Source organism: Hemiscyllium ocellatum, chromosome 1 (genome assembly GCF_020745735.1).
Source record: "Hemiscyllium ocellatum isolate sHemOce1 chromosome 1, sHemOce1.pat.X.cur, whole genome shotgun sequence".
NCBI classification, from domain to species: Eukaryota; Metazoa; Chordata; class Chondrichthyes; order Orectolobiformes; family Hemiscylliidae; genus Hemiscyllium; species Hemiscyllium ocellatum.
Window position 1 is genome coordinate 121,581,190 of NC_083401.1, and position 26,476 is coordinate 121,607,665.

The 26,476-nt window shown below is 41.7% G+C and overlaps 1 protein-coding gene across 1 annotated transcript in view; it reads left to right on the forward strand.

Annotated features, from left to right (window-relative positions):
* LOC132816784 (protein FAM184B-like) overlaps nt 1-26,476 on the forward strand; it is a 182,633-nt gene that overhangs the window by 107,304 nt on the left and 48,853 nt on the right. The window contains exons 2-5 of the mRNA XM_060826768.1: nt 13,896-14,738; nt 16,712-16,847; nt 21,715-21,869; nt 26,090-26,296. Coding sequence (XP_060682751.1) covers nt 13,896-14,738; nt 16,712-16,847; nt 21,715-21,869; nt 26,090-26,296 — 1,341 coding nt within the window. The remainder of the gene's footprint in view (nt 1-13,895; nt 14,739-16,711; nt 16,848-21,714; nt 21,870-26,089; nt 26,297-26,476) is intronic.

The window sequence follows — 26,476 nt, forward strand, 5'->3', positions numbered from 1 at the left end:
TTGTGCTTGCTGTGCTCAAAGATTAATGAGATAAATGACCAAATAACCTGTTCTGGTATTGTCAGTTCAAGAGAGATTTGGTGCTTTTGATGACTGAATGACTCAGTGTATGAAGTAATTTTTAAAAATGTTGACCTTGTAAGATAGAAACCTTTGAGGCCAGTGTTACACACAGCAACAGATTCTATTTTTGCAAGTTGATTAGAGGATAAATATTGAGCAGGACACTGAGGCTGACTCCTGTGCTCTTTTTCAGAATGCTAGCATGGGATCTTTTCCATCCAGGACAGGCTTAAATAGAGGCTCAATGTAATATCTTGTGTAAAAGACAGCACCTGTAACATTGCAGTCCACCTGCAATCCTGAACAGGAGTAACATCCCTGGTTGTTTTGTTTTGTGCTCAATCCTGAAATGGAGTTGGAACTGGAACCTTATTTATTGATGACCGTACAACCAATGAGCCACAACCGACAAATCTTGAGAGAAAATATTGACTAGAACACTAGTCTTTTCAAATAAACCATGGAGCAATTTACTTTCACTTGAGAGGACAGACAGATTAAAACCTACCACTTCAAAGGAATCTGGCATCTATGAAGGAAGGCACGTAACTCAGAGCTGCGAGTATGAGCACAAAGCAAAATATTAAGACCTTTTACATTTGAGAAACCGGCATCAGTTGGTTATTGGCAACATGAAGGAAAATAGCTGTGCTAGTAATTCCTTCCTCCATAGGATCCACCGAGAACAGCAGAAGTAAGTTTTAAGGAATCCATAATCTCTGTAGTCAATATCTTTTCATCAATAGAACTCATTTTAAAATATCAAATGTGCTTTCAGTATTGGTACAAAACTGATATCAGAATCAAATATCACTAAAGTAACATTATCAACTATTTATGAATCCAGTTTGACAGCTTATTTCTCAGTCTCTGCACTTACCCACCTCTGGGCAGCAGAATGGCTCAGTGGTTAGCACTGCTGCCTCACAGCACTAGGGACCCAGGTTTAATTCCACCCTCAGGCAGGTGTCTGCGTGGAGTTTGCACCCTCTCCCTGTGGTGGGTGTGTGTGGGGGGGGGGGTTTACTTCTGATACTGTTTTCCTCCCACAATCCAAAGATCTGGATTAGCCATGGGAACTGCAGGATTACAGGGGTGGAGTGGGGTGGGTAGGGAGGGGGTTAGGTCTGATGGAGTACTTTTTAGAGGGCGGGTGTAGATGGGTGAAATGGCCTGCTTCAATGATTCGCAGCCAGACCTGGTCATTTGGCTGGGACTTGGGGCGACAACACAGCATTAAGACCCTGTTATTTAAGTGATGAGCCCCGTGCCCTGGCCTTGGCTTTTTCTTCAGTCTATTTAGGTCCGTTGTACACCGTTTCTGACTCTCCAGCAAAAACAAGAAACTAATATCCACTCTCTCTTCATCTCCATCACATGTAAAGGTCACTCACAATGACAACGTTGTAATAGTAATAACTGCCTCTGTTCCAGGTCCTGTTTTAGGTCCCTAAAACTATTCTGGTACAACTTGTTATAACCCGCTAGTTACAGACAAACCAGAAGAACTGAATTTATTTTTCTTATGGTCATTTTAGTAATGAACACAATTTCACTTTTAGAACTTTGTACTTTGCTCAAATCCAAATCAATAAATTAAACATGAATTAGCAAGCAACTGGCTATTAATTAATAAATAACACAAATAGCAGATCCAGATATAGCTCACTGATTTACTGAGCAATCTATTTGTGTATGGCCCTAATTTCAGTGCACAATCTTTTGAAGCCTTGAACCTTCTCTAAGAGAATTCCAATTCTTTTTTTATATATCAAGACTTTCTCTCTGATCCTCAGCTGTAAGCAGTTCCCAGCAAGGTATTTACCAAAATGATGTTCAAAATTAAAAATCGCAACACCAGGTTACAGTCCAACAGGTTTAATTGGGAGCGCATTAGCTTTCGGAGCGATGCTCCTTCATCAGGTGATGAATCCCAGTCCAACACCGGTATCTTCAAATCATACCAAAATGATCATTGCCTGCAGAATCTTCATAACTATGCTCACTGTTGTCTTAATGGCATAGAACTACCAGAAACCCCTTTTATCCTAAATGAGATTGCTACATTGTAGGGCCAATCCATTCGATTTAAAAAAAAAATTGTGGCATTCGCAATAAATTTATCTTTGTCTTCCAGTTCACCTGTTTTCACTTGCATTCCTGAGTGATCATTGGATGACTGGGTGAATTCCTCTGTGCCTCTTCCTAGTCTCAACAAGTTTTAGTTTCTCGGGAGCCCTGAAGTTTCTGTTGAGGCTTCAGTCATGAAGTTCAGTTTGCTTTGAAACCTGAAGTTTTTCCTTTTCAGGTAGAGTCTGACTCAAAAGAGCCGTTGCAACCATCAGACACAAGTAATATTTTTGCCATGTTCCACAATTATACATATTGTCTCTTACAAAATTATGAGGATTAATCATATCACAAGGATGCAAGTGTGAGCATTATGATTTAGAAATCAATTTGCATGAGCTACAACATCTTAAAGACGAATATGACTGAACAATAAAGGTCATACAAAAAGGAAAGGAGACTTGTGAAAGAAGACTGAAAGAAAATAAATCCACAGCAATTGTGAGGTGGTCAAAGGTCTTCCAATTTCTTCTGGTTAAACCTATCGAGAACAATATTCCTAGCAATCTATCCAACTTCCAGGTCCTGGTTGTTAGTCAGTTTGCTCAGTTGGCTGGATGGCTGGCTTATGATAGAATGATGCCAACAACATTTGATTCAATTCCTGTTTCAGCTGAAGTCACCAGAAGACTCCATTTTCTTCACCTCTTGAGATATGCTGATCCCTCCATTAAACTCACCATTAATCATCCCTCTCTAATAAGAGAACAGCCAATGGTCCTATGGTAACATTTAATATGATGATCTGGAACTTGAGAAATTCACAGTCATATCATTTTTTGCCCCTCCGGATTCAACAATTTCTGCTTTGAAATTAGAGAGCAGACTGACACGAGCACTTTCCTTCGTGCTTTTGTCAGTTATTTCAATTACAAAAACAGGTGCTGAGTCTATTCGGGTTCCAGCTCCTGATCTCCATTTTGTTGCATGTTCATATGCTTTCTAACATGCATTTCATTATTAGGAGAGCATGGTGCTGTTACAGACATACTATTTCATATTAAACCTAGGTCTTATTTGCTGTTTTCATGAATACTACTTTAAGCCTGCCTTCAAAGTTTTATACTGTTCGTTCCACCAGACCATTGGACAATGGTTGGTATAGAGCCATCATTAAATGTCAAACGTAACTTTAGGAAATACTCTAATTCCTTGCTGGTAAATGATGGTCCATTATCTCTGACCAACACATCTGGGAGCCCATGCATTGCAAAGGTGTGCACAGTTTTCCAATTGTCGTCCTCGTGTTTGACGAATGAACTCTATGCATGTCTAATCACTTTGAGTGGACATCCATAATGACTAAAAACATACAGCCCATGAAAGGACCTAACTGAGTCCACAGTTTACCTGGGCATTCCCATGAATGGGAGAGAGCTGTACCTCTCTTATCCTTGTTTGCACTCAACAGCATGGCTAAGTCTGCATCCAATCATGGCCACCAGATATAACTTCTTACCAACATCATCATCTTCAATTTGGAAAGGCTTGGGTGACCTTAATGGAGTTCAGCCAGTATTTGGCAGCAACCTTTTACTTGGGACAATCGCTCTTGCTCCACATTAGAAATATGCCATTCTGTATGGTAACCTGGTTTGTCCAGGTCCAGAAAGGTTTCAATTCTGATTGTGGTGATCCTTTTATTTCTTCCCTGCCCTCCCCCAATCACCATCAGCAATTTCAGGTTTGAAAGGACTGGATCCTATTGCATCACAGTACTGATATTGTCAGTGAATTGTCGAGTCTCAATGTCTTGGCCATTATTTATGGCTCATAACTGGCTATCTTGTCAATATCCCATTGATGTCTGTGGGAACTTGCTGTGTATAATTTAGTAAATGTCTCATTGATTGCCAAGTGATGTTCTGTGTAGTGTCTGTGAAAGGTGGTGTAGAAATGCAAAAAATGGCTTTTTTTAGTCTTCAGAAATGCTCAGGATCACTGAGTGGCCAGAACCCCCAGCTACAGCATGACTATTCACAATTCAAAATTAAGTGGAAAAAATGATTTAGTGAAAGCAAAAGATAAATGTTGTGAACAGAATGTGTGAGATCTGTGCAAAATTTTAATAATATGTAAAATCTGAACATCCTTGGGGAGAATGGAGGGAAGAGCACTGCTACTGACCTCAACTTATTTTACCACTTTCTCAGATACACTAAGTTCTTAGTCTTGATTACATTCAGAAACCTCTTCTGGAAAGTTTGCATGTGGGAATTAGATGACGATAAGATCAGAATTGGCTAAGATATGCCAGCAACAATGCAGTTGTATCACTCTTGTCTTGGTTCATATAAAGAACAGCAATTTGGTTAAGAGGCTTTACTGGGACTGGAGTTCATGTTGTCAACTGTACAAGTCAGTCAAGAAAACAAGCTCTGTCAAAAAAAATTACACAGTCATCAAAAATTACAAATGTGGATTAAGTGAAGGTTTTTGCAAATTACATCCAAGAATATTCCAGAAAATATTTTTAACTTTTCCATATACACCTGTCTGAAATCAGTCTGATGGTTTGAATGTTAAGGACAACGTGATTGCATGCTGAAAGTTTACATACCATCTAATTTCAATTTGTTTGTGGAAACTAGCTAAACATAGCCAGAAATGTGACTGACTCTACAGAATAATTAAAATAGACCACTGGAGACTGGGTATGTCCCCAGTCTGGTCACTGCCCTGTTGAATGAGCAGACTTAACTTTAAGAAAAGTTCAGGTTCAAATAGACCGCAAAGCCTTACCTAAGAACATGTTAGGTTTATATATGTGCCTGTTAGACAGTAATTTTATCAAAAGAGCATAAGAAAACAAAATAACAAAAAAAGTTTGCCCGCTATGCAGGTTCATCCTCTCGATTAAGGCAGAAAACCGTTTTACTCACTGCTCATTTGCCCAGATTCTTCTTAATTGACCTAAATCAATTAATTTGCTTTTTAAATGCTTCAGTGATTTAAGTAGACTATTCCTTGGTGATCTTTGAGCTCTTGTCTTTTGACATAAAAAATCAACAGATACAAAACTGGAAAAATGCCTTGAAGCCTGGCAGCATTTGATTAGATTAGACTTACAGTGTGGAAACAGGCCCTCCGGCCCAACAAGTCCACACCGACCCGCCGAAGCGCAACCCACCCATACCCCTACATTTACCCCTTACCTAACACTACGGGCAATTTAGCATGGCCAATTCACCTGAGCCGCACATCTTTGGACGGTGGGAGGAAACCGGAGCACCCGGAGGAAACCCACGCAGACACGGGGAGAACGTGCAAACTCCACACAGTCAGTCGCCTGAGTCGGGAATTGAACCCGGGTCTACAGGCGCTGTGAGGCAGCAGTGCTAACCACTGTGCCACCGTGCCGCCCATTTATTGACTAACGTCTGTTCTCAATGTGTTAGACACAATGTGTCAGGCTTCCATCACCTAAAATATCAAGCGCTATCTATAATAGTTGCTGCCAAACCCTTTTTGTTTCAGATTTCCAACATCTGCAGTATGTTGTTTTGTATTCGGCAATATTTGAATGATTTATTTTCAGCTTGGAGTAAATCACTGATATATTACAGAACAAACTTTACACTGAACTTACTAAAGACTAAAGTCTCATCTCCCAAATTGCTCATGTGACATTCATTTGACAGTTATGTGGAATGAAAGCTTTAGGTGAGTGTTTCCACCATAGAAGGCTCAGAATTAAAAAAAAACTTCTTACCTGCATTGTGAATATTGCTGACAAGGCCAGCATTTCTTACCCATATTTAATTGATTGTGAGAAGGTGACCGTGAACTGTGGTTGAACCCCTGCACTCCATGTGGTGTAGATACCTCTCCAGTGCTGTTTGGAAGACAATTGAAAGTGGCTGAAGTTACCAACCATCTGTTCCCTTATCCTTTTTGAGGTATCGGAGGTTTCTGATTTGCAATGTACTGTCAAAGGAATCTTAGTGATTTGCTGGAGTGCATCTTGTAGATAGTACACCCTGCTGCTTCTGAACTTAAGTGGTGGAGGGCGTTAGTATTTAAGGTGATGATACTGTGCCCTTGCCATCCTTGGTGCTTCCCCCAAATTGCGTTCCAGCTTGTCCTATCACAGGGTTGAAGTTTAAATGCAATTAGCCAGGAATGAGACATCTCCCTCATAGATGGGAAGTATATATTTCTAACACCGTGTAGCAGCCACAAAGATCTCCCAATACTGGGGAAGTGGCTCAGCTACGAGTTTACCCAGGGATGAGTTCTCAAACCTTGTCATCAGTCAAGGGAAAGGAACGTTGTAAGCAACCTTCAAGTGTCTAATATTCATCCCAGGGTCTGAGGTTGGTGTCCTTTCCAGATCTGTGGAGGTCCTTTTTGGAGACAATTTTTTTCACGGGGAAAACAAATATTTCATGAAAACTGAAAGACTTTTTAGACACAACACAAGCCCTGATCCTTGGGTGGCCACGGAAAGGGACGTGTCAATGGGATACAGAGCCAGATCAGTGTTTGTTTGTGGTGAGTTGGAGTTGTTGTTTTGCATGTAGTTATTGTAATGTTACCAAATGTTGGGTGTTATTCATAACTAATTAAAGTGCTAAACGCAGAATCTCCAAAGTCTAAGTACTATCTAATCTGGCTAATTTATTGATGTAGTCCTTTCTCCAGATTGAATCTCAATGATGAACAATGCCATTATCATTATTTACCACTTCTCATAACATTGAGGGCTGGTAGCAGGCCTGGGGTAGTCCTATCAATCTACGCTGGGTGTCCTTCTTCCAATGTCAATGAGCAATGTAAAAACTCTGGAAAATGCACTCATGCAATGTTTCAAAACGAGCCAGAGGCTGTGGTCTCTTACATGCTCCTGCTGTTGTAATGTTGCTGTCTTTCTTTCTTCCCTTTAACTCTGATTTTTTTTCAGATAGAGATGAAGAATGTGTGATTGAAATAAAGTAGCCTTCAGTAACTTTCTGTCCATTCATTCTTGCGCTCATTATGCTTTACTTACCACTCTGTGTGGCCCCTACCCAGTTGTCTGCTTACCTCTGCATGCCTATTGTTGCACCTTTCCTCCCTTAACCACATTGCAGTGACGTTCCCCTTGCTTACCCTTACCACTTCATTTAATTTCAGCTCTTCTGCTCAAATTCCCTAAAGTAGTTGGTAAGAGACAAGAAACCACACTTGTATTCAGCTCACTTCTGCTTTTCCCTGCCCCATTCACACGTCTTCATATCTGCTTTGCTTAAAGAAGCCCTGTTTACATTCAGATACATTTTTTTTAAAAAAATTAAATCAAATTACAATGTGCAAAGGAAGGGCCATTCTTTCTCTCACTGTTCAATTCCTATGTCACACTATCTCATTATCTACTTGCCTTCATGGCTTCAAACCTCTATTGCAAACAAACAAACACAAACTAGCTATACTCTTGGCAAAAGGACAGGATATTCACAGGAGTTGTGATAGTATCCAGAAGTCACTGTCTGAAAGGGTGATAGAGGTGGGAACTATTACAACATTTAAGAAATATTTATATGGACACTGAAAATGTCATAGTACACAAGGCAGTGAGCCTCCATACTAGAAACTGGGACTAGGAAAAAAAATGGATGTATGATGACTGGCATTTACACTTATGGATCAGGCCAGACCCCCTCAATATATTCCAAGAAGGTAGCTGAGTCCCTAACTACTTACTTTAAAGGCAAATGTGAAGCTGGTCAAACCACTTGGCTTTGAGCAAAACAGAATTTATTTAAACACTACAGTTTAAATTCACTTTCCTTTTGTTCGTGTTTAAAGTAACTTCACTATCTGAAAACCCAACCAACTCAACAATGCAACTTAACTAAGGAGCTGTTCCAATTCCTGTAACATCCGTAAACACATCCCTTGACAAAAGGTAAATATTAAATCTGGTTCTTACAGGCCAGAGAGGTTTCAGAGAGAGGTCAGTCAGGGATTACCTGCTGAAGCTTGGAACCTTTCTCTGGACTACAGCAGCTTCTGACTGTTAGAAGTAAAATAAATCTAGAAAAAACCTGGACTGGGAGAACTGTCCACTCCCCTACCATTTGTTAATCTGGGCTCTTTCCCAGGCATTTTGGCGGCTCTGCCTTTACGACCTCTTTAAAAAAAGCAAAGAAAAAATAACTTTGTTAAAGGGGCAATATCATCACAACAAAATGGGTTGAAATGTTTCATATCATACTGTAATATCCCATGACTCTATGACTGCATATTCCCCTTAGACTTTGAGACATGACGACTCGGTTGACACACACACGCGCGTGCGCGCACACAGTTTGCTGAGAACGATATACGACTCTTTTTCAGAAAAATGTCCACCCTATAAACCGATTTAAGACTGCCTGGCCCTGTGCATGCTCTATACTTCAGGGGAAGGCAGGTGTATGAGCAGTATTTAAGGTGTGGCTCAAAGAGCAAGGCAAAACAAGGAAGACCTGCTGGGAGCATCTGTGTAGACACAAAGTGAGTGCTAAAAAGGCAAGCAAGCAGTCTGGTCCAGTCCATGAATGGAGTACCTGTCCTGCATGTAATGTACCTTTGCAACAGTTTTCTGATGAGAGGTGCCAGTGTAATGCGAAGTACAACAATAAAGTGCAGAAGTATGCTGTGGATCCAAGTTGTGCCATGATGATGTGGAGATGTTGGTATATGCCAGGTACCAGTATCCATGTTCATGGAGGTACATGTGGCATTGCCAATGGAATATGCCCTCATGTGTTAGTGCCAGATATCCAAGATGATGGTCTGAAGCAGCAGGGGTTGAGATGAGTCATCAGGTGTCTGCTCTGACTTTCATAGCAGGAAATCTCAGCTTCTAATTGCTGTGTGTGGTGGGTGATAGAATTGGGAATTCATATTAATGAGGCAAAGTTGATAAATGTGGGTGATAATACATGATAATCTGAATTAGTGGATGTCTTCCCACGCACTAACCAGAATCTCATCTCCACACCTGGGACTTACTTGGAAGTTTGACTTTTTGGTCTTTGCACTGAGGAAGACTTTGCTTAATATCATGTGCACCCCCCTCTGGTCATAGCCCACATCATTTAGCACCAGCAAGGATTCTGCCCATGGATCCTTTTTGAAACCTAGCAGCTATGTCTCAGGTTGTGCGTCTGTTGAAGCAATGCTTTTGAGTTCTAAAACTTTAGAAAACTTGATAAAGGTTGGGGGTGTGGGGGGAGTGCATGAGAGAGAGCGTACGCAAGTGAGTGTGTGCAATAGTAGTAGGAGGGAAAGATGGACACAGCTGAAGACAGAAAAGGGAGATGAAGATTTTCTATATTCATGGTCAGTTAGTGGTAGGACAACTGGAGTAATGTTGAATAAAAGAGAGAGATACTGTCAAAGTGTTTCATTTTGCATTCATCAGGACAGAATCGGAAACACGTTGTTAGAAACATAAAAATTAGAGCAGGAAAAGGCCATTCAGCACATTGATCTTGCTGCACCATCCATTATGATTATGGCTGATCATTGAGCTCAACATCCAATTCTCACTTTCTTAAGAAAGGCTATAAGCAGCAGCCTGGGAGCTATGGACTTAAGAGTCTGACATTATTGGTGGATAAGTTGTTGGAGGTGATTTGGAAAGATGAGACTTACATTTATAGAGGCAAGGAATGATTAGGGAGAGTCAGCATGGTTTTGTGTGAGGGAAGTCATACCTCACAAGCTTCATTACGTTTTTTGAGGGAGTAACCAAAAGGATTGATGATGACCGAGCAGTGGATGTGTTTACTTGGACTTTACTAAAGACTTTGATAAGATTTCATGTAGTAGACTAATTAATGAAGTTAGGTCATACGGGATTAGGATGAGCTTGCCAATTGGATTTAAAATTGGGTTGCTATTACGGTATGCATCCCTCCTCTAAAGGAAAAAGCTTTTTCCTGTTGTTAGGATTAATATTAATAATAATGTATACCAACTTATCTATGACCCTCAATTTTGAGTAGTCTTCAGTCAAGTCCAGGGAAATTCCTTTCACTCTGGTGGTCTCACTGGAGTAAGTCAAAGACCGCCATCAATGTCAGCCAAGGAGCTTGGACATGGTCAGGGGGACCAGTACCTCTGCAGACGAAGACGTAGACCATGGTCAGCCTCGATGCTAGTGCACCCAGCCTGGGGAGATGGTCAGGAAGCTTCACAGAAATGGTTGGACAATCATGTGTCTGGTTTCTCATCATTCAGTAAAGTCATTCATGGGGATGGTAGATCAATTCCAATGAATATGGCAATTCCATATTCATAAAAGGGTCATAAAACATCAAGGGGGATAGGTTCATTGGGGGCCATTGTTATGAGAGGGCAGCTGGGAATCTCCATTTTGGGGGTTTAATTCTGAATACTGGGATGTAAAGGGAATTACAATACTGAATGGAGGCATTCCATAAAGAAGTGGGGAGAAATGATATAGTATGGGAGAAAGGGATCATGAGGAGGGGGTTCTCAATAATTAGCAGCACTCTGGCTTCCATGGGTGAGGTATTTATTTAATATGCCTGGGGTTTAGTGGGGGACTGTGGCAATTTGGCCAAATAAAGACATAGACTGACGACAGATTTGGTGGGGACATGGAAAGTTCAAACTCAATGATGTTGACTGTGAGGACAATCAGGATGTGAATGTGAGGGAGGATCTTCAATTTTCAGGCCATGTGAGGTCATTCAAAGGGTAACGTTGCTGCACAGGTACTCATATACACTGAAACAGAAACATAGCTGCGATTCACACACTTGGCAAACATTAGCCTGCTGAGTGTGGTTCTGATCCTTGCCCCAAACTCCCCTGCCCATATCATGCAATGTAATAAGGTATTCAATGCCTGTGAGACAGCGGCTCTGTTTGTCAAACTGGAGCATGATTAGCAATCACCTGCCATTTATCCATAACCTGCACGTGGTGCAGGAGCTGCTTACTTCACACCTTAAAACATCATGGAGTACAAAGTGAAAAGTGGGTATGTGCTTCCACAAGGGGAAACCTGTTTAGATGGACGTCTCATCCATGTCACGTACATGTCTTCAGAATGGCGTCTTTCTTTCTTTTTCTCTCTCTGTCATTGTATTTCAGGCTTCTGCAGCCTGCTCTACAGAAGAGTGGTTGACCCTCATGCTTTAGTCAGGTGAACCCAAGGGTATTTGTGCCCAGAGAGTCTAGCTATGTTGAGTGTGCCCTGCCCAGAGGCACCTCTGATTCACACAGGACTGAGGGTGGCAGGCAGAGTGAAGATGGAAGGTTTAGCCACCTACATCCCAGATTGTCCTGACAGGAGACTTATGGAGGGGGGATGGTCTCTGTGTGGTTCCTCCTTCATCTGGCGCCTACTGGCCTCATCCTGTCACCTTGAGGACAGGGCACCTGGCATGAGGTTAAGATCTCTCACTCTGCTGCCATGTGGTTGATGTTGAACACCAATGGCTAGGATGTGGAGGTGCCGATGTTGGACTGAGGTGGACAAAGTTTAAAAATCACACCATACCAGGCTGTAGTCCAACAAGTTTATTCAGATGCCCTAGCTTTCGGAGTGCTGCTTCATCAGGTAGATGTGGACCTATGATTCTGCTCCCCAGTTACTGATGAAGGAGCAACTTTCTGAAAGCTAGTCCTTCTAGATAAACCTGTTAGACTGTAGCCTGGTGTTGTGTGATTTTAAAGCAATGGCTCGGGATTTGCGCATATCCAGCAGACTGAGGATGCTGGACTTGGCTCTGGGCTCTCTCTATTGTACTTCACAGCCACTCAATGGAGACAGACAGGCAATCACATGCTTGAGGGCAGCAGGGTCCTAACCAGGCTGTTGCAGTCCTGCAGTATTTGTCAGATTGCACAGGGCCCCTGACAAACATGCCTTCTATTCCTGTGTCATGCATTTGTATAAAGTCCCAATTTGTCAACACCATGGGGTTCTCTCCTGTATGTGGCTGACCAAGACTTGGCACCCTACCAGTCAGGCTCTGATTGAGATGAAAGTGTGTGGCATACAAATGTTAATGTTGGTACAAGTGGAGCATAGTTAGGTGTCTTGAGTGAGTGAGGGTAGGTAAGAGGTGTGTTTGGACAATTATGTGAGAAAATTCACTTGGCCTAATGGTGAGAAGCCCTCTATGGATGTTGATGAAAATGGCACTTAGCCAAACTATGGAAGATTCAGTCCTCAGTATGAACTTTACATCCACAGGAATTTGAACGTTTTCTGTGCTGTGTTCCAAGCTGATTAGAAGAAGTTATGGGAAAGTTTGCTATTAATGATAGAATAGTACTCAGAATCCCTACAGTGTGGAAACATGCCATTAGCCCAACTCGTCCACAAGGACCCTCAGAGTATTCCACCCAGACTCATTCCCCTACCCTGTTGCATTTTTATATTTTCTCTGACTGATGTTCCTAACCTAGAGGTCCTTGAACACCATGGTCAATTTAGCATAGCCAATTCACCTGACCTGCACATCTTTGGACTGTGGGAGGAAACCAGAGCACCTGGAGGAAACCCACACAGACACTGGGAGAATGTGCAAACACACGCAGTTTCCCGAGGATAGAATCTAACCTGGGTCCCTGACACTGTGAGGCAGCAGTACTAACCACTGAGCCACCTCACTGCCAAACTGATAAATAGCCCCATACTGAGAAATGCTGGAACATGCTCGGATTGAACAATGTCAACGTAAGCAACTGATACCACTCCAGGCAAGACTAAGGCAAGGTTTTGTGAGAGGCTGTGACTTTAAGTGTCAGACAAAAGATATTACAGTGGATAATTTCAGCTTCTTGCAAACGGAGTCATTTTTCAGATGAAATGTTAATCTGAGGTCAGATAATAACCTTCAGCTTCATATTTTCCTTTCATTTTTTTTCCTCTGAAAAGAAAAATAGAAATTTATCGTGGTCAACTTTCCTTGTCCAACTAACATCACCAAAAAACATAGGTTGCTTGGTCATTTTTTTTTGGTTTGAGACCTTGCTTTATATAAATTTACCATTGTAATTTTCTACACAACAACAATAGTTTGTTTGTAACGTGCTCTGCATTATTCTTAAGCCATAACAAGGTGCCCCCTGAATGTATGCTCCTCCACCTATTATAATGGAAGCTTATTGTGTACTCATACATTTCTTGAAGAGAACTGTCAAAGCCCGACACCATCTGAAACAAATGTGTTTTGCTTTTACTAGGGCTGCTTCTGTAATTGAACACTTAGGGTTAAAATTGCAGACAGTGCGAGTTGAGATATTGCTGGCTGACATTCTGGTGTTTTCCAGTCCAGTGGACAGATAATTTAAGGCTAAAAGCCTGCAGCTTTATCACCTGTACTCCCTTTTGAGCTGACCATGCTCAGACACATAATCAGCTCTGTAAACTACATCATGTCGTACTGGCGTGAACTCAAACTTGAGATGCGATTTGTGCTCACGGAAGCGTTTTTTTCAAACTGTCAGAGTTACACAGCTAAATTGGAGTTCACTCAGGATTCACAGTTATGGATTTTCCTTAACCATCTGTTATCATTCAACAGAATTCCAAGCAGCCAATACTTTGGATCATTTCGAGCAACTCAAGATTCTGATGCTGGGTTCCACTTTTCAGCTTTTGACATTTGCACGTGTGCAACATAATTTCAGATCTCTGCTGCTATGTTATTTTGAACCACTAAGCATGTTGTTTTCTATATTCTTCACAGGTCATCTATGCACTAAATGCCAAAAGTGATGAGCGTGAAGTTTCCCTACAAGCTGTTAAGGAAGCTCACCAGGAGGAGATCCAGCACATCATCGCTGAAACACGAGGGAAGATCTTGCAGTACAAAAGCAGAATGGGAGAAGAGATGGACTTGCGGCATCAAATTCAAACCCTTGAAGACAGCCTGCAGAAGCACAAGAAGTGCAAGGAAGAAGTGTTGGCGGACTTTGAGATGTACAAGCAGCAGGTGGTCGAGCGGGAAAAGAATATGGAGAGGGAACATACAGAAAAAATAATGGCATTGTCCAAGGAGATGCTTGACATTAAGCAGGAATTTGAGAGCAATCTCCAACACTTCATGGATGTTCAACACCGATTAGAACAAGATAAACAATCAGCAATAACTGAGATGGTGAAAGTAAACGAAGAGTCTGAAAACCTTCAAGAAAAATGCAAAGCATTAAAGGGCTGTTTTGATGAAAAAATAAAATTAGAAGAAAAGCACAAAGTGGAAATTCAAAATTTGAATCAAGAGTTAGAAATCCTAAAACTTGAGAAAAAGAGGTTAACTACAGACTTTGAGAAAAAGGTGAATAAGCTACAAGCCTCACACCAAAAGGAACTGGAAACTTTGAAAAAAGCATTACAGCTCTCAGTGACCGAGACACTGAAACAATGGCAAATAGAACAAAAAAAGAATCTTCAAGCTCAAGAAGCAGCCTTGCAACTCAAGTTGAAAAAATTGGAGTGTGACATGGAAGTCAAGTGTCAAATGATGAATGAGTTTAAAAACCAAAGTCACAAATTGCAGGAATTGCTGAACAATGCACAGGTCAGAATTCAGGTAAGAATGTCAGATGAAGTGTTTCAGATGTCGTACAACATCTATAGCAGTATTCATTTGGTCAATGGTAAATAATAATACATTTTATATTGTGAAGATTCATGCCTGTGTCATGGAATGAGATTATTGCCACAACATCAATGTATTAAAACATATTCTGTGGATGTTTTTGGGCCAATTTCTTTATGACCATTTGTGCAGTCCATCTCTTTGCGATCAGGAAGATTTCTGATGGTCATCACATTACCCTGTAGGTGGCATGAAGAGAAAATCTGAAAGGGGCTTTCCAAAAACAGTTGATAAGGTTCCACATAAAAGATGACAACACAAAATAAGAGCATATGGTTTGGTGGGTAACAAATTAGCATGGAGAAGGGATTGGTTAGTGAACAAGAAGCAGTGAGACCAGATAGTAGTTGTAGCTGGTAGTTGTAACTATTGAAGACCCAGGGGAATCTGTGCAAGTGCTATTATATATTCACAACTTATATGAATGACTTGATGAAGGGATCAAATATGTCGCTAAGTTTGAAGACACTACGCTCTGAGCATAACTTGTGAAGAGGACAAAAGGATTTTTGTAAAGGGATATGGATAGGTTAAGGAAGTGGACACAAATTTAGTTGGTGGAAGATAGTGTTGGAAAACATAGACTTGTCCATTTTATCTGCGTGAATAGAAAAGCAGTATAATATTTAAATGGTGAGAGACTATAGAACCCTGCTACAGAGGGTTCTGGGTGTCCTGGTGTATGAATCACAAAATGTTAGCATGCTGGTACAGCAAGTGATTAGAAAGACAAATGGAACCTTGCAAGGGGAACGGAGTACGGTGTTTGTGAGGTGGGGGGAATGCTTGGCACTTATACCATATCCAGTGTATGGTATACAAAACTGTTTAAGAAAGGACATAATAATATTAGAAGTAGTTAAAAGAAGATTCACTGAACTGAGTCCCAGGAAGAATGGGTTGTCTTATTCAGAAAGATTGGACAGATGAGCCTGTATTCATTAGAGTTTTGAAGAATGGGAAGTGATCTTTTTGAAACATAACAACACTCTTGGAAGGTGCTGACAGGATGTTTCACAATGTGGGCGGGATTTGACCTATCAGACAAAGTTTAAAAATAAGTGCTGTCCCATTTGAGATGGAGATGTAGCGAATACAGTAGTGCCTCGATGTACGAACGAATCTGCTCACGAACAAATCTGTTTACGAACAGGATTGTACGTAAAATTTTGCTTCGTACATACGTACGCAATTCAAGGTACGGACGAAGGTACCAACGCAAAAAGCCCGTGTGCGACCACGTGGTTTCATCGTTCTGCTTTGCTACACGCTTGTTGAACTCGCAGATTCTCGGCCCTGCGTGATCTCATTCAGTTCGTCTTTGGTGCGTGCGCAGGGAACAGCGTTCGTTGCTACGTCCAAGCATTCTTACGCTATCCAAACAATGGGCAAAATTGATTCAGTTCGCGAACTTTTCGAACCGGGTCCCGGAACGGATTAAGTTTGTAAGTCGAGGTGTTACTGTATATTTTCTTTCAGAGGGTAGTTAATCTATGGTATTCTCTTCAAAAGAGTGCATGGAGGATCCTTAGAAGGATTTTGGTAATCAAGAATCCAGCTCCGCCATGGAAGTCAAATGGAGTAGGTGATGAAACAGAAAGAGTTGCTGTCAACATCAGATCAGCTTTGGACTCTAAGAACTGAGTGCTCATATCTTGTTCCTAATTTACTTGTTGTATGTATAAATGGTGTTTGAAAGATGAGTACAGTCGCTTAATCTACAAAATACCTCAGCTTAACATTGTGTAAACCTTCATAATATATCGCCAAATAAATATTTAAATATATAGGGAAGGAAAAATGCATGGACTCAAAAACAACTAATTATGGTAATTATACTAGGGCTGGTCAATTTCCAGCATGTTGGTATTCTTCCAATAACCAGACCTTTCTCTACATCTTAGGATTTGGAAAAACAGCTTCAAAAGACAGAGAAGAAATTGATGACATCCAATCTAAAACTACAAAAGATGGAAGAAGAAGCTGAACTCTTGAGGGAGAGACTATTAGTGCAGGAAGCTGAAATACTGCATAAAACCGGTAGGATTACGTTGTCAGTCACACTCCAAGCACATCAAAAAGTTGGTGGCGTGACACCATGGACTTTAAGCCATTCCCCCACCAAGAGTTTTGAAAACAGGAAGGCAGATTAAATCCAAGTAAAACGTGCGGTCTGCCGATGCTGGAGATCAGAGCTGAAAATGTGTTGCTGGTTAAAGCGCAGCAGGTAATGATGAAGGGCTTATGCCCGAAACGTCGAATTTCCTGTTCCTTGGATGCTGCCTGACCTCCTACGCTTTAACCAGCAACACATTTTCAGCATATTAAATCCAAGGGCTGGACTAGCCGTCCTGTACTTGCCTACTCCTGCCCTCACCATTAATTTTTCCCAACAGCAAAAGTAACATCAGGTGGCCTGCCTTTTAATGGGCCAGCTGACCACTTTAAGGCCCAGGTCTAGCCACCACTGGTATTTAACTAGTGGTGAGAAAGGCCCATACCAAGTCTGGCAGTTCTCCCAGTTCAGGAAGTTCATGGGCATGGAACAGTGGCCACCATGGGTACTGCACTTGGGGTGGTGAGGTGGTGATGGGTCACAACTAAGTGTTTGCAGTTCAGCCTGGGGGCACAGGGGAGGTCAGTGAAGGGGTTTACAAACTGGGGGAGGGGATACTCCTGAGTCGGGGAGACTGGCAAGTAGGACTAATAATGAGGCTAGTGCCCAGTTAAGTAATGAACTGGTCACTGGGTTCATTGTCGTCCACAAGGTGTAACCCCCTTCTTAATTTGTAAATCCTCCCACTGAGCCTCAAATAGATCCAGATGTGTCGGCAGACTGAGAGAAATGATTTTCGATTAGATTACCTACAGTGCGGAAACAGGTCCTTCGGCCCAACAAGTCCACACCGACCCTCCAAAGAATAACCCACCCAGACCCATTACCCTACTCCCTACTAATGCACCTAACACGATGGGAAATTTAGCATGGCCAATTCACCTAACCTGCACATTTTTGGACTGTGGGAGGAAACTGGAGCACTCGGAGGAAATCCATGCAGACACGGGGAGAATGTGCAAACTCCACACAGACAGTTGCCCGAGGCTGGATTCAAACCCAGGTCCCTGGCGCTGTGAGGCAGCAGTTCTAACACTGAGCCACTGTGCCGCCTTTACTTTTACAAAGTGAAGATGAGCTGCATATGTGTCCACAAGGGCCTGACCAATGTACACAGATTCAGAGCATGGTCACCCAGAAGAAGTTGTCTCCTCTGAATATCCAGATTACTGCAAGAACAGAGAATTTCTTGAGAATGGAACAAGCAAGATGGATAAAAGGGAATTATAGATTTTGTCTATTAGATTTCCAAAACAACATTCAATTGGTGCAACAAAGGGGTTACTTCCTAAAATTAGAAGCTCATGATGTTTGGGATAATATTAAAAATTGACTTTTGAAAAAAATTGGCTAACAGGAAACACAAAATCTGGGTGCTTGGGTCATTTTCACATTGTCAAGCTGTAATTAGAGGGATGGGACAGCGTTCAGGGCTAGGACTTCAGCAATTTACAATCTATGTTTATGATTTGGATGAAGGGAACAGGATTTGGAGCCAAACATGCTGATTAAATCCAGAAAGGTCCGAAAGTAAGTTGTGAGGCGATAACAAAGTATACAAGTAGATTAGGAGAGTGCTGCTGCAAATGTGTTGCTGGTCAAAGCACAGCAGGCCAGGCAGCATCTCAGGAATAGAGAATTCGACGTTTTGAGCATAAGCCCTTCATCAGGAATAAGAGAGAGTAGCCAAGCAGGCTAAGATAAAAGGTAGGGAGGAGGGACTAGGGGGAGGGGCGATGGAGGTGGGATAGGTGGAAGGAGATCAAGGTGAGGGTGATAGGCCGGAGTGGGGTGGGGGCGGAGAGGTCAGGAAGAGGATTGCAGGTTAGGAGGGCGGTGCTGAGTTGAGGGAACCGACTGAGACAAGGTGGGGGGAGGGGAAATGAGGAAACTGGAGAAATCTGAATTCATACCTTGTGGTTGGAGGGTTCCCAGGCGGAAGATGAGGCGCTCCTCCTCCAGCCGTCGTGTTGTTATGTTCTGCCGGTGGAGGAGTCCAAGGACCTGCATGTCCTCGGTGGAGTGGGAGGGAGAGTTAAAGTGTTGAGCCACGGGGTGATTGGGTTGGTTGGTTCGGGCGGCCCGGAGGTGTTCTCTGAAGCGTTCCGCAAGTAAGCGGCCTGTCTCACCAATATAGAGGAGGCCACATCGGGTGCAGCGGATGCAATAGATGATGTGTGTGGAGGTACAGGTGAACTTATGGCAGAGATTAGGAGAGTGCTCAAACATTTAATATGAAGAAAAGTGAAAGGTTGGTGACTTTGGTAAGAAGAATAGAAAACCCCATGTTTATATATGGACAGGTGTATAAATAAAGACAACAAGTCAGCTGCTCCACCTCTGGAGCCTGCTCTGCAATTCACAATGATCATGGCTGAACTGTTTGTGTTTTGAATTCCACATTCCTATCTATTCCCAATAATGTTTGATTTCCATTGACTTAGCAAGACTCTATATCTGCTTTAAAAATATTCAACAACCTGGGCTACAATGTCATACAGCTGTCAAAGAAACCATTTATCCTCCACTCTATCCTATAGCGGTGATGAATAATTTTAAAACCGTGCACTTTTCTAAACTCCATTGCAAAAGAGCACAGCTCGTCGAACCTTTCTCTGTAAGGCAACCTGCTGATTTTATACATCAATGTAATAGATCTCCTTAAGTGGAGAGATCAAAACTGTGCACATTGCCCGACATGTGCTATCACCACTGCTCTGAAACTGAAACATAACAACATCCTTTTGTGTTCAATTCCCCATGAATGAGAGGATAGCATTCCATTAGCTGCCTTCATTTAAAGCAAATATTGCATATTCTGGAAATGAAAAATGAAATCAGAAAATGCTGGAGAAACTAGCAGGTCTGGCAGCATCTATGGAAAAAGAAACAGTTAATGTTTGCCTGATATGACGACTTCAGAACTGAGTTTTCTCCTTTTTAGATAATCATCTGCTTTATGTTCTTTCTGCTAGACTGAACAATTTCACACTTTTTCTAGAATAAACTCTCTCCGCCAGATTTCATTGACTCAAGCTACCTCTATCTGTCTGCAACCTTATGTTTAGATTAGATTAGACTTAGTGTGGAAACAGGCCCTTCGGCCCAACAAGTCCACACCGACCCGCCGAAGCGCAACCCACCCATACCCCTACATTTACCCCTTACCTAACACTACGGGCAATTTTAGCTTGCCAATTCACCTGACCCGCACATCTTTGTGACTGTGGGAGGAAACCGGAGCACCCGGAGGAAACCCACGCAGACACGGGGAGAACGTGCAAACTCCACACAGTCAGTCGCCTGAGTCGGGAATTGAACCCGGGTCTACAGGCGCTGTGAGGCAGCAATGCTAACCACTGTGCCACCGTGCCACCCTAAACAACAACATACCTCCCTGCCTATCTTAGTCTCTTAAACAAATGTAACTACCATGCCTTCACTCCTCCCAACTAAACTGTTGGTGAAACTTACAAAATAAAAGTTGAACACCAGCACAGACCCCAATGGGGGTCCCAGTTGTCTCATCCTGCCAATCAGAAAAAGACTGATTAATGCTTGTTTTCCGCAGCTCCATCCATTTGCTTCATACGGCTTCCCAGTTGATTATAATCTCACCAAGTTCCTCTCACCGTTCCACCTCTTGATTTATTGCTATTGCTGGAATGTTTTTGTATCCTCTATAGCGATTTCAGCAGCGAACTATTTGTTCATTTCAACCATTATCCCTATTAACTCCACATTCTCTCACTGTAAAGAGCCAACACTCAGTTTACTTGTCCTTTTCCTTTTTAAATACTTGCAAGCTGTTGTAATCCATTTTACATTCATAGCTAGCTTTCTCTCATATTGCAATTACTTCATCCTGATTAACCTTTTCGTCATTCCTTGTCATTCTTTACATTTTGACTAATCACCTGAGCCTGCCTTTCATCTTGATGCTAATATGTGCTTTTCCCACGTTTGATGGCTTCCTGAGCTACTTTAGTTAACCACAAATAATAGGTCCTCACATTAGAAATTTTCATTATACAGGAAGATACTTATTCTGAAACACATACACATACACATACACATACACATACACACTAATGCAGGGCAATATAAATTTAAATTGATATTTTAAATAGATGACCAGATTGTTGGGTCATGTCTTTAAAGTCATAGCTGCAAATGTGTTGCTGGTCAAAGCACAGCAGGCCAGGCAGCATCTCAGGAATAGAGAATTCGACGTTTCGAGCATAAGCCCTTCATCAGGAATAAGAGAGAGAGAGCCAAGCAGGCTAAGATAAAAGGTAGGGAGGAGGGACTAGGGGGAGGGGCGATGGAGGTGGGATAACGTGGCTGAAGAGCTTCTGTGCAGAGGAGATGACCTGGGGGGTGCAGTGAGAGAGGGACTCACTGAAATCCTTGTAGAGGGAGGAAGAGAGCTTCTTCAAGGAAGGCATCCTTGTAAGAAGATTCGCAGTAGGTTAAAATCTTCGAGTAAAAAATGAGGTCTGCAGATGCTGGAGATCACAGCTGCCTCCCCCTAGTCCCTCCTCCCTACCTTTTATCTTAGCCTGCTTGGCTCTCTCTCTCTTATTCCTGATGAAGGGCTTATGCTCGAAACGTCGAATTCTCTATTCCTGAGATGCTGCCTGGCCTGCTGTGCTTTGACCAGCAACACATTTGCAGCTGTGATCTTCAGCATCTGCAGACCTCATTACATGAACACTTGAACTGTTCATGTAAACCACTAACTTTCTCCCTCCTCCAATTCTTTTGTTTATCTGTTATTTTCGTCTCCAGACAAGAACAAGGCGCTGACCCTATCTGAACATAATGCTCAGGCAGAGGTGGATGGCCTCAAGACCCATCTGTCAGAGCTAAAGCTAAAGTTAGCAGTGGGCCAACTCCAGCAACAACAGAACACTGAGGCTGAACACAGCCAACAATTGACACAGGTATGACTCGGATCATTTTCTGTGTAACGTATTTGTACATAATTTAACCCTGATGCCATCTAACCATTTTAAATCTCTCAACGTTGCAGCTTTTTAAGAATGTATCCCTTGTGGTGTTGAAGCATTCAATGGCTGGTGGCGGTTTCAAGTTATTTATTTAATTAAGTAAGGAGAGTGTCCACACTAGCACTTCAGAAAAGCAGTGTGAAGCTTGGTAGAAGATAAGGGTCTCATTTTAAGCTAGATTACACGGGGTCATTCCATACCGTATCAGCTGATTTGAATTTTAAATTTAACTAATAAAATCTGGAATTGAAAGCTGGTCACAGTAATGAGAACCATGCCTTGAAACTTTCATTGACAGGGAAGGAAATGGAGCCCTGGTTAGGCTGATATTTGGTTCCAGATCCACAGGAGTATAGTTGGCCCTGAATTTCCCTCTGAAATGGCCTGCAAAGAGCAACAAATGCTGGCTTTGTCAATGTTGTGCATGTCTCAGAAAACCAAAACTCTTTTAAAGATATCATTTGCCAATACTGCAGCCTTGTTACTCTAACTCTCCCTGTTTATCTCATCCAACAAGTAAATGAAAGGATATTGCCTTTGGGAAATCCATTCAAAGTATATCACGAAATCAAAAAGAAAGGCCGTGTTTGAAGACCTGGCAAACAGTCTCTTTACATCATAAACAGAAATCGAAGAGAAAAGCAAGAACAGCACAAAAGCTATCTGCTACAAATATAACTTGATAGTTTTTTTTAAAGTCAATTCCCCAAAGAAAATACAGGATCTATGAAATTTAGGCACATAACATCCTCCATCTTTCCCCTATCAGACGATGCATCAATGAAAGCTAATATATTTGATTGATATTATGCTCTTTCAAGAACCTAATGCCCCAAGATAGGTCTGTCTATCATGTATAATGTCAACACAAATTGCTGAATTGTATAAGAGTTACAGATCAATAATTTGATGCGTCATTCCTTTTGAAGATGGATATCACATTTTCTATTTTGCAAATCTGTGTGCTTTAATCTGGATCTGTGTAATGTGGGGACAACAAAAAGGATTCACAATTATTTGAACAAATTCCTTCAGCAGGCAAAAGTTGCTAGAGTGGCCTGACTTCAGATTCAATAATCACTCCAATGTTGTGTAATCATTTACATTTTTAGTGTATATTCACCTGTACCCCTGATTCTGGAAATGTTCTCTCTATTTCTTCATGAACCTGGTTGAAAAATATCAGTTAAATATTTTGTTCAAACAACTTCTCCCCTCCAATCCTTTCAGTGAGTGAACTTCTTGTTGCATACACTCTCTCTCTAATCCTGATAAAGTTGAAGGATGCTTTAAATTTCCCTCATCATCCTTATTTGTAGTCTTTCAGTTCCTTGCCTTTCCTCAGATTATCTTCACAGGTTTCCTCGTGTCATTTCTGCCCGGAAGGCTTGACCATTTTGTACACTTTGCCTTTGTCTCCAGTGAAGGAGGTTGCGGGGTGACTTTTATAGAGGTTTATAAAATCATGAGGGGCATAGGTAAGGTGAATAGCAAAGGTCTTTTTGCTAGAGTGGGGGAATGGTTAGTGTGAGGAATGAACTACCAGAGGAAGTAGTGGATGCATGTGAAGTTACAACAGATAAAAGACATTTGGATTAGTACAAAAATGGGAAAGACTTGGAGAAATATGGACCAAACACAGGCAGGTGGCACAAGTTTAGTTTGGGAACATGGTTGGCATGGACTAGTTGGACCGAAGGGTCTCTTGTTGTGCTACATAATTCTAATTGTCAGTTAGCCAAACGCACTTGCCCTGTAAGTAAAGCTAAAATACTGCAGATGCTGCAAATCTGAAACAAAAACCGAGAATGTTGTAGAAGTTCGGCAGTTCTGGCAGCATCTGTGGAGAGAGAAACAGTTAACGCTTCGAGTTTGGTATGATTTGTTTGGTATGAAAGGTATTGAAAAATAGGCTTTATTTTATACTTTTTGACAGAGGCAGAGAAGGACCAAGAAGGCAGATAGTGTCAAGACCCAGATCACAAACGAAAGGAGGAGTTAATGGTGGTACTTTATGTTCACCTCTGCCTTGAATATCAAGGACTTTTTAAAAAGTAGTGTCTTTTGCGATTACAAAAACAGAAATTACTAGAAAAGATCAGCAGGTCTGGCAGCATTTGTAGAGAAAAATCAGAGTTAATGTTTCGGATCCAGTGACCCTTATTCAGAACTTAGTCACACAAGGATCACTCAACCCAAAACGTTAACTGTGATTTCTCTCCACAGATGCTACCAGATCTACTGAGCTTTTCCAGCAATTTCTGTTTTTGTTTCTGATTTAAAGCATTCACCGTTCTTTTGGGGTTTTTTTTCATCTTTTGTGGTTAATTTAGTTAGATTTTATGGGGATCTAGCAATTAATGAAAATAGGCCTTTGAAGTAGTGCAAATGGATTTTAGTAATTTTTTTTCTGAAAGTACTGCTTGTCAGGTCAAAAAAGCAGAATCCAAAATTTGTTCAACGGAAGAAAGATAATAATGGATGTGACTGGATGATTGGGTTCAATACTACATCCGTTGCTTTATATGGAAAGCATCAATGATTTAGTTCTAAATGTAGGGGCATATTTCAGAAGTCTGAAGATACACTTATTGCTTGTGCTGTTTAGAATGGGGAGAAAAGCTGGAAGCTACACAAAGGTATCAATGGGCTAGTCATAAAAGTTGAGCAGAAATGTAGCAAATGGAATTTAATTCAAAGCAAAGTAATGTAATTGGGAAGACAGTTGAGGCAAAGGAATCCACAATGCACTGAATCTTACTTTATCTTTTGCTGTCAGTTTTGAGTTTCATAAAGGATTTCTCTCTGTGAGGTCTAATGAACTTACTCACTGCTTCTTACCAAACTTGCGTCAATAACGACTCGCCCTGCTCCATAGGGCCCCTCCAACCTAATTCCAGCCCCATTCGATCAAATGCCATTCCCAGAAAAACTCGCCACTCACTAGAAAAACTCGCCACTCACTAGATACCTGCTGAAAGAAACGGCAGCCATGCCATCTTTAAATGCCACTCAGCAATGCGACATCACCCATCACCTCGATGTCGTGGCACAGCAGCCACAAAGCCATGCTGTCATGGTACACTGACACTTCACACGTATAACCCCATTCTGTCACCCTTTATTGTGGTTTAGCCACCAGGTCACTCAGTTTACCTGTCCTCAGCCAAATCCCATCTAACCACCCTGTCCAAGACACTGCTACTCTGTAGACTAGACTCGAGACCCAGAACTTTGTATTTTCCACTCAGGCAACACCTTGAACAGGCAAGCAATTGGACAATTCCAAACAGGAGCTTTTAGTTACAAACAACAGAAGTGAACACAAGCAAATTGTGCAGGCTTTCTGCTGCCTTTGTTCAATATCAATCTTTTGCCACCTAGAAGGGCAAGAACAGTAGATACTGGGAAACACCACTGCCTCCAAGTTCCCCTCCAATTCTCAACCATTTTGATTTGGAATTATATCTCACTGTCAGTGTCAAAATCCAAGAGTTCACTTCAATAACCGCACGGTTGGGGACACTTCACATGGAAATGTCGTTCAAGAATGCAAATCGTCGATACTTCCTCAACTTTAGTTCAGTATGGACAACAAATGAAATGACTCTACAGAGGCTGGTATCCTGTCTCCAGGTCATCCCTTCTGGACAGTCCTTGGCTTTCACACTGCCTCTTCAGAGACCGCTTTCAGAGAATGCCAAAATCTCTGGCATGCCTCTCTTTCTGTCAGCCAGGCCTGCCTGATTAAGACTGTTCATCTGGTCCAGTCAGGGAACCCGTATGCAGTGAGGTCCACCCAGCTGACCACATTACACTCACTACATCCTGCATCCAATTCTTTGGCTCTTCTGTCTAGTTCTCAAGTAATTTTAAAAAAATGTTTTAAACATTTTTATTGAAAATTGAGGAAGTGGCTGATGTTGTAACATGTTTTAATATCTCACTATTATTTGGCATCATGTCAATTTTTATGTTTTGTTGATGTGTAAATTCTTTGGATGTTTTACTAAGTTAAATGCACTCCATGGATGCAAAATGCTGTTGTTTATTTAAGAACGTTTCGTTGGTATTTTATTTGAACATGTTTCTCCATCTTGAAGCATTATTTAAGCCATTGAAACAAAAAGACATTTTTTTTCTTTGCTTTGTAGGTTATTGAAATTCTCTCTCGTGAGAAAGAAGAGCACTACAAAAGGCATGAGGAGGAGCTGAAGAAACTGAAGCGAGTGGCTGAAGAGGAGAAACTTCGCCTCAAGGAGCAGCTGATGAAAGGATTGGAAGAGCTGGTAAAGAAACACACCACTGAAATCAAGGCAGTCCAGACGTCAATGGAACTAGAAAGAAAGCAACTGCAAAAGGTGCATGCTCTGAGTTATCGGTTGTCGGTATTTGTCTTGAATGTGCCTTAGTAGCACTTTGATAGTAAAGCATACATTATTTATATGAAAGGTGCCAAGGTTTAAAACACCATGGGACCTAGTTTGAATTTCCGTTCTCCTCCACACTGTTGGGAAAGTGTCTGGACAAATCCTAAATGA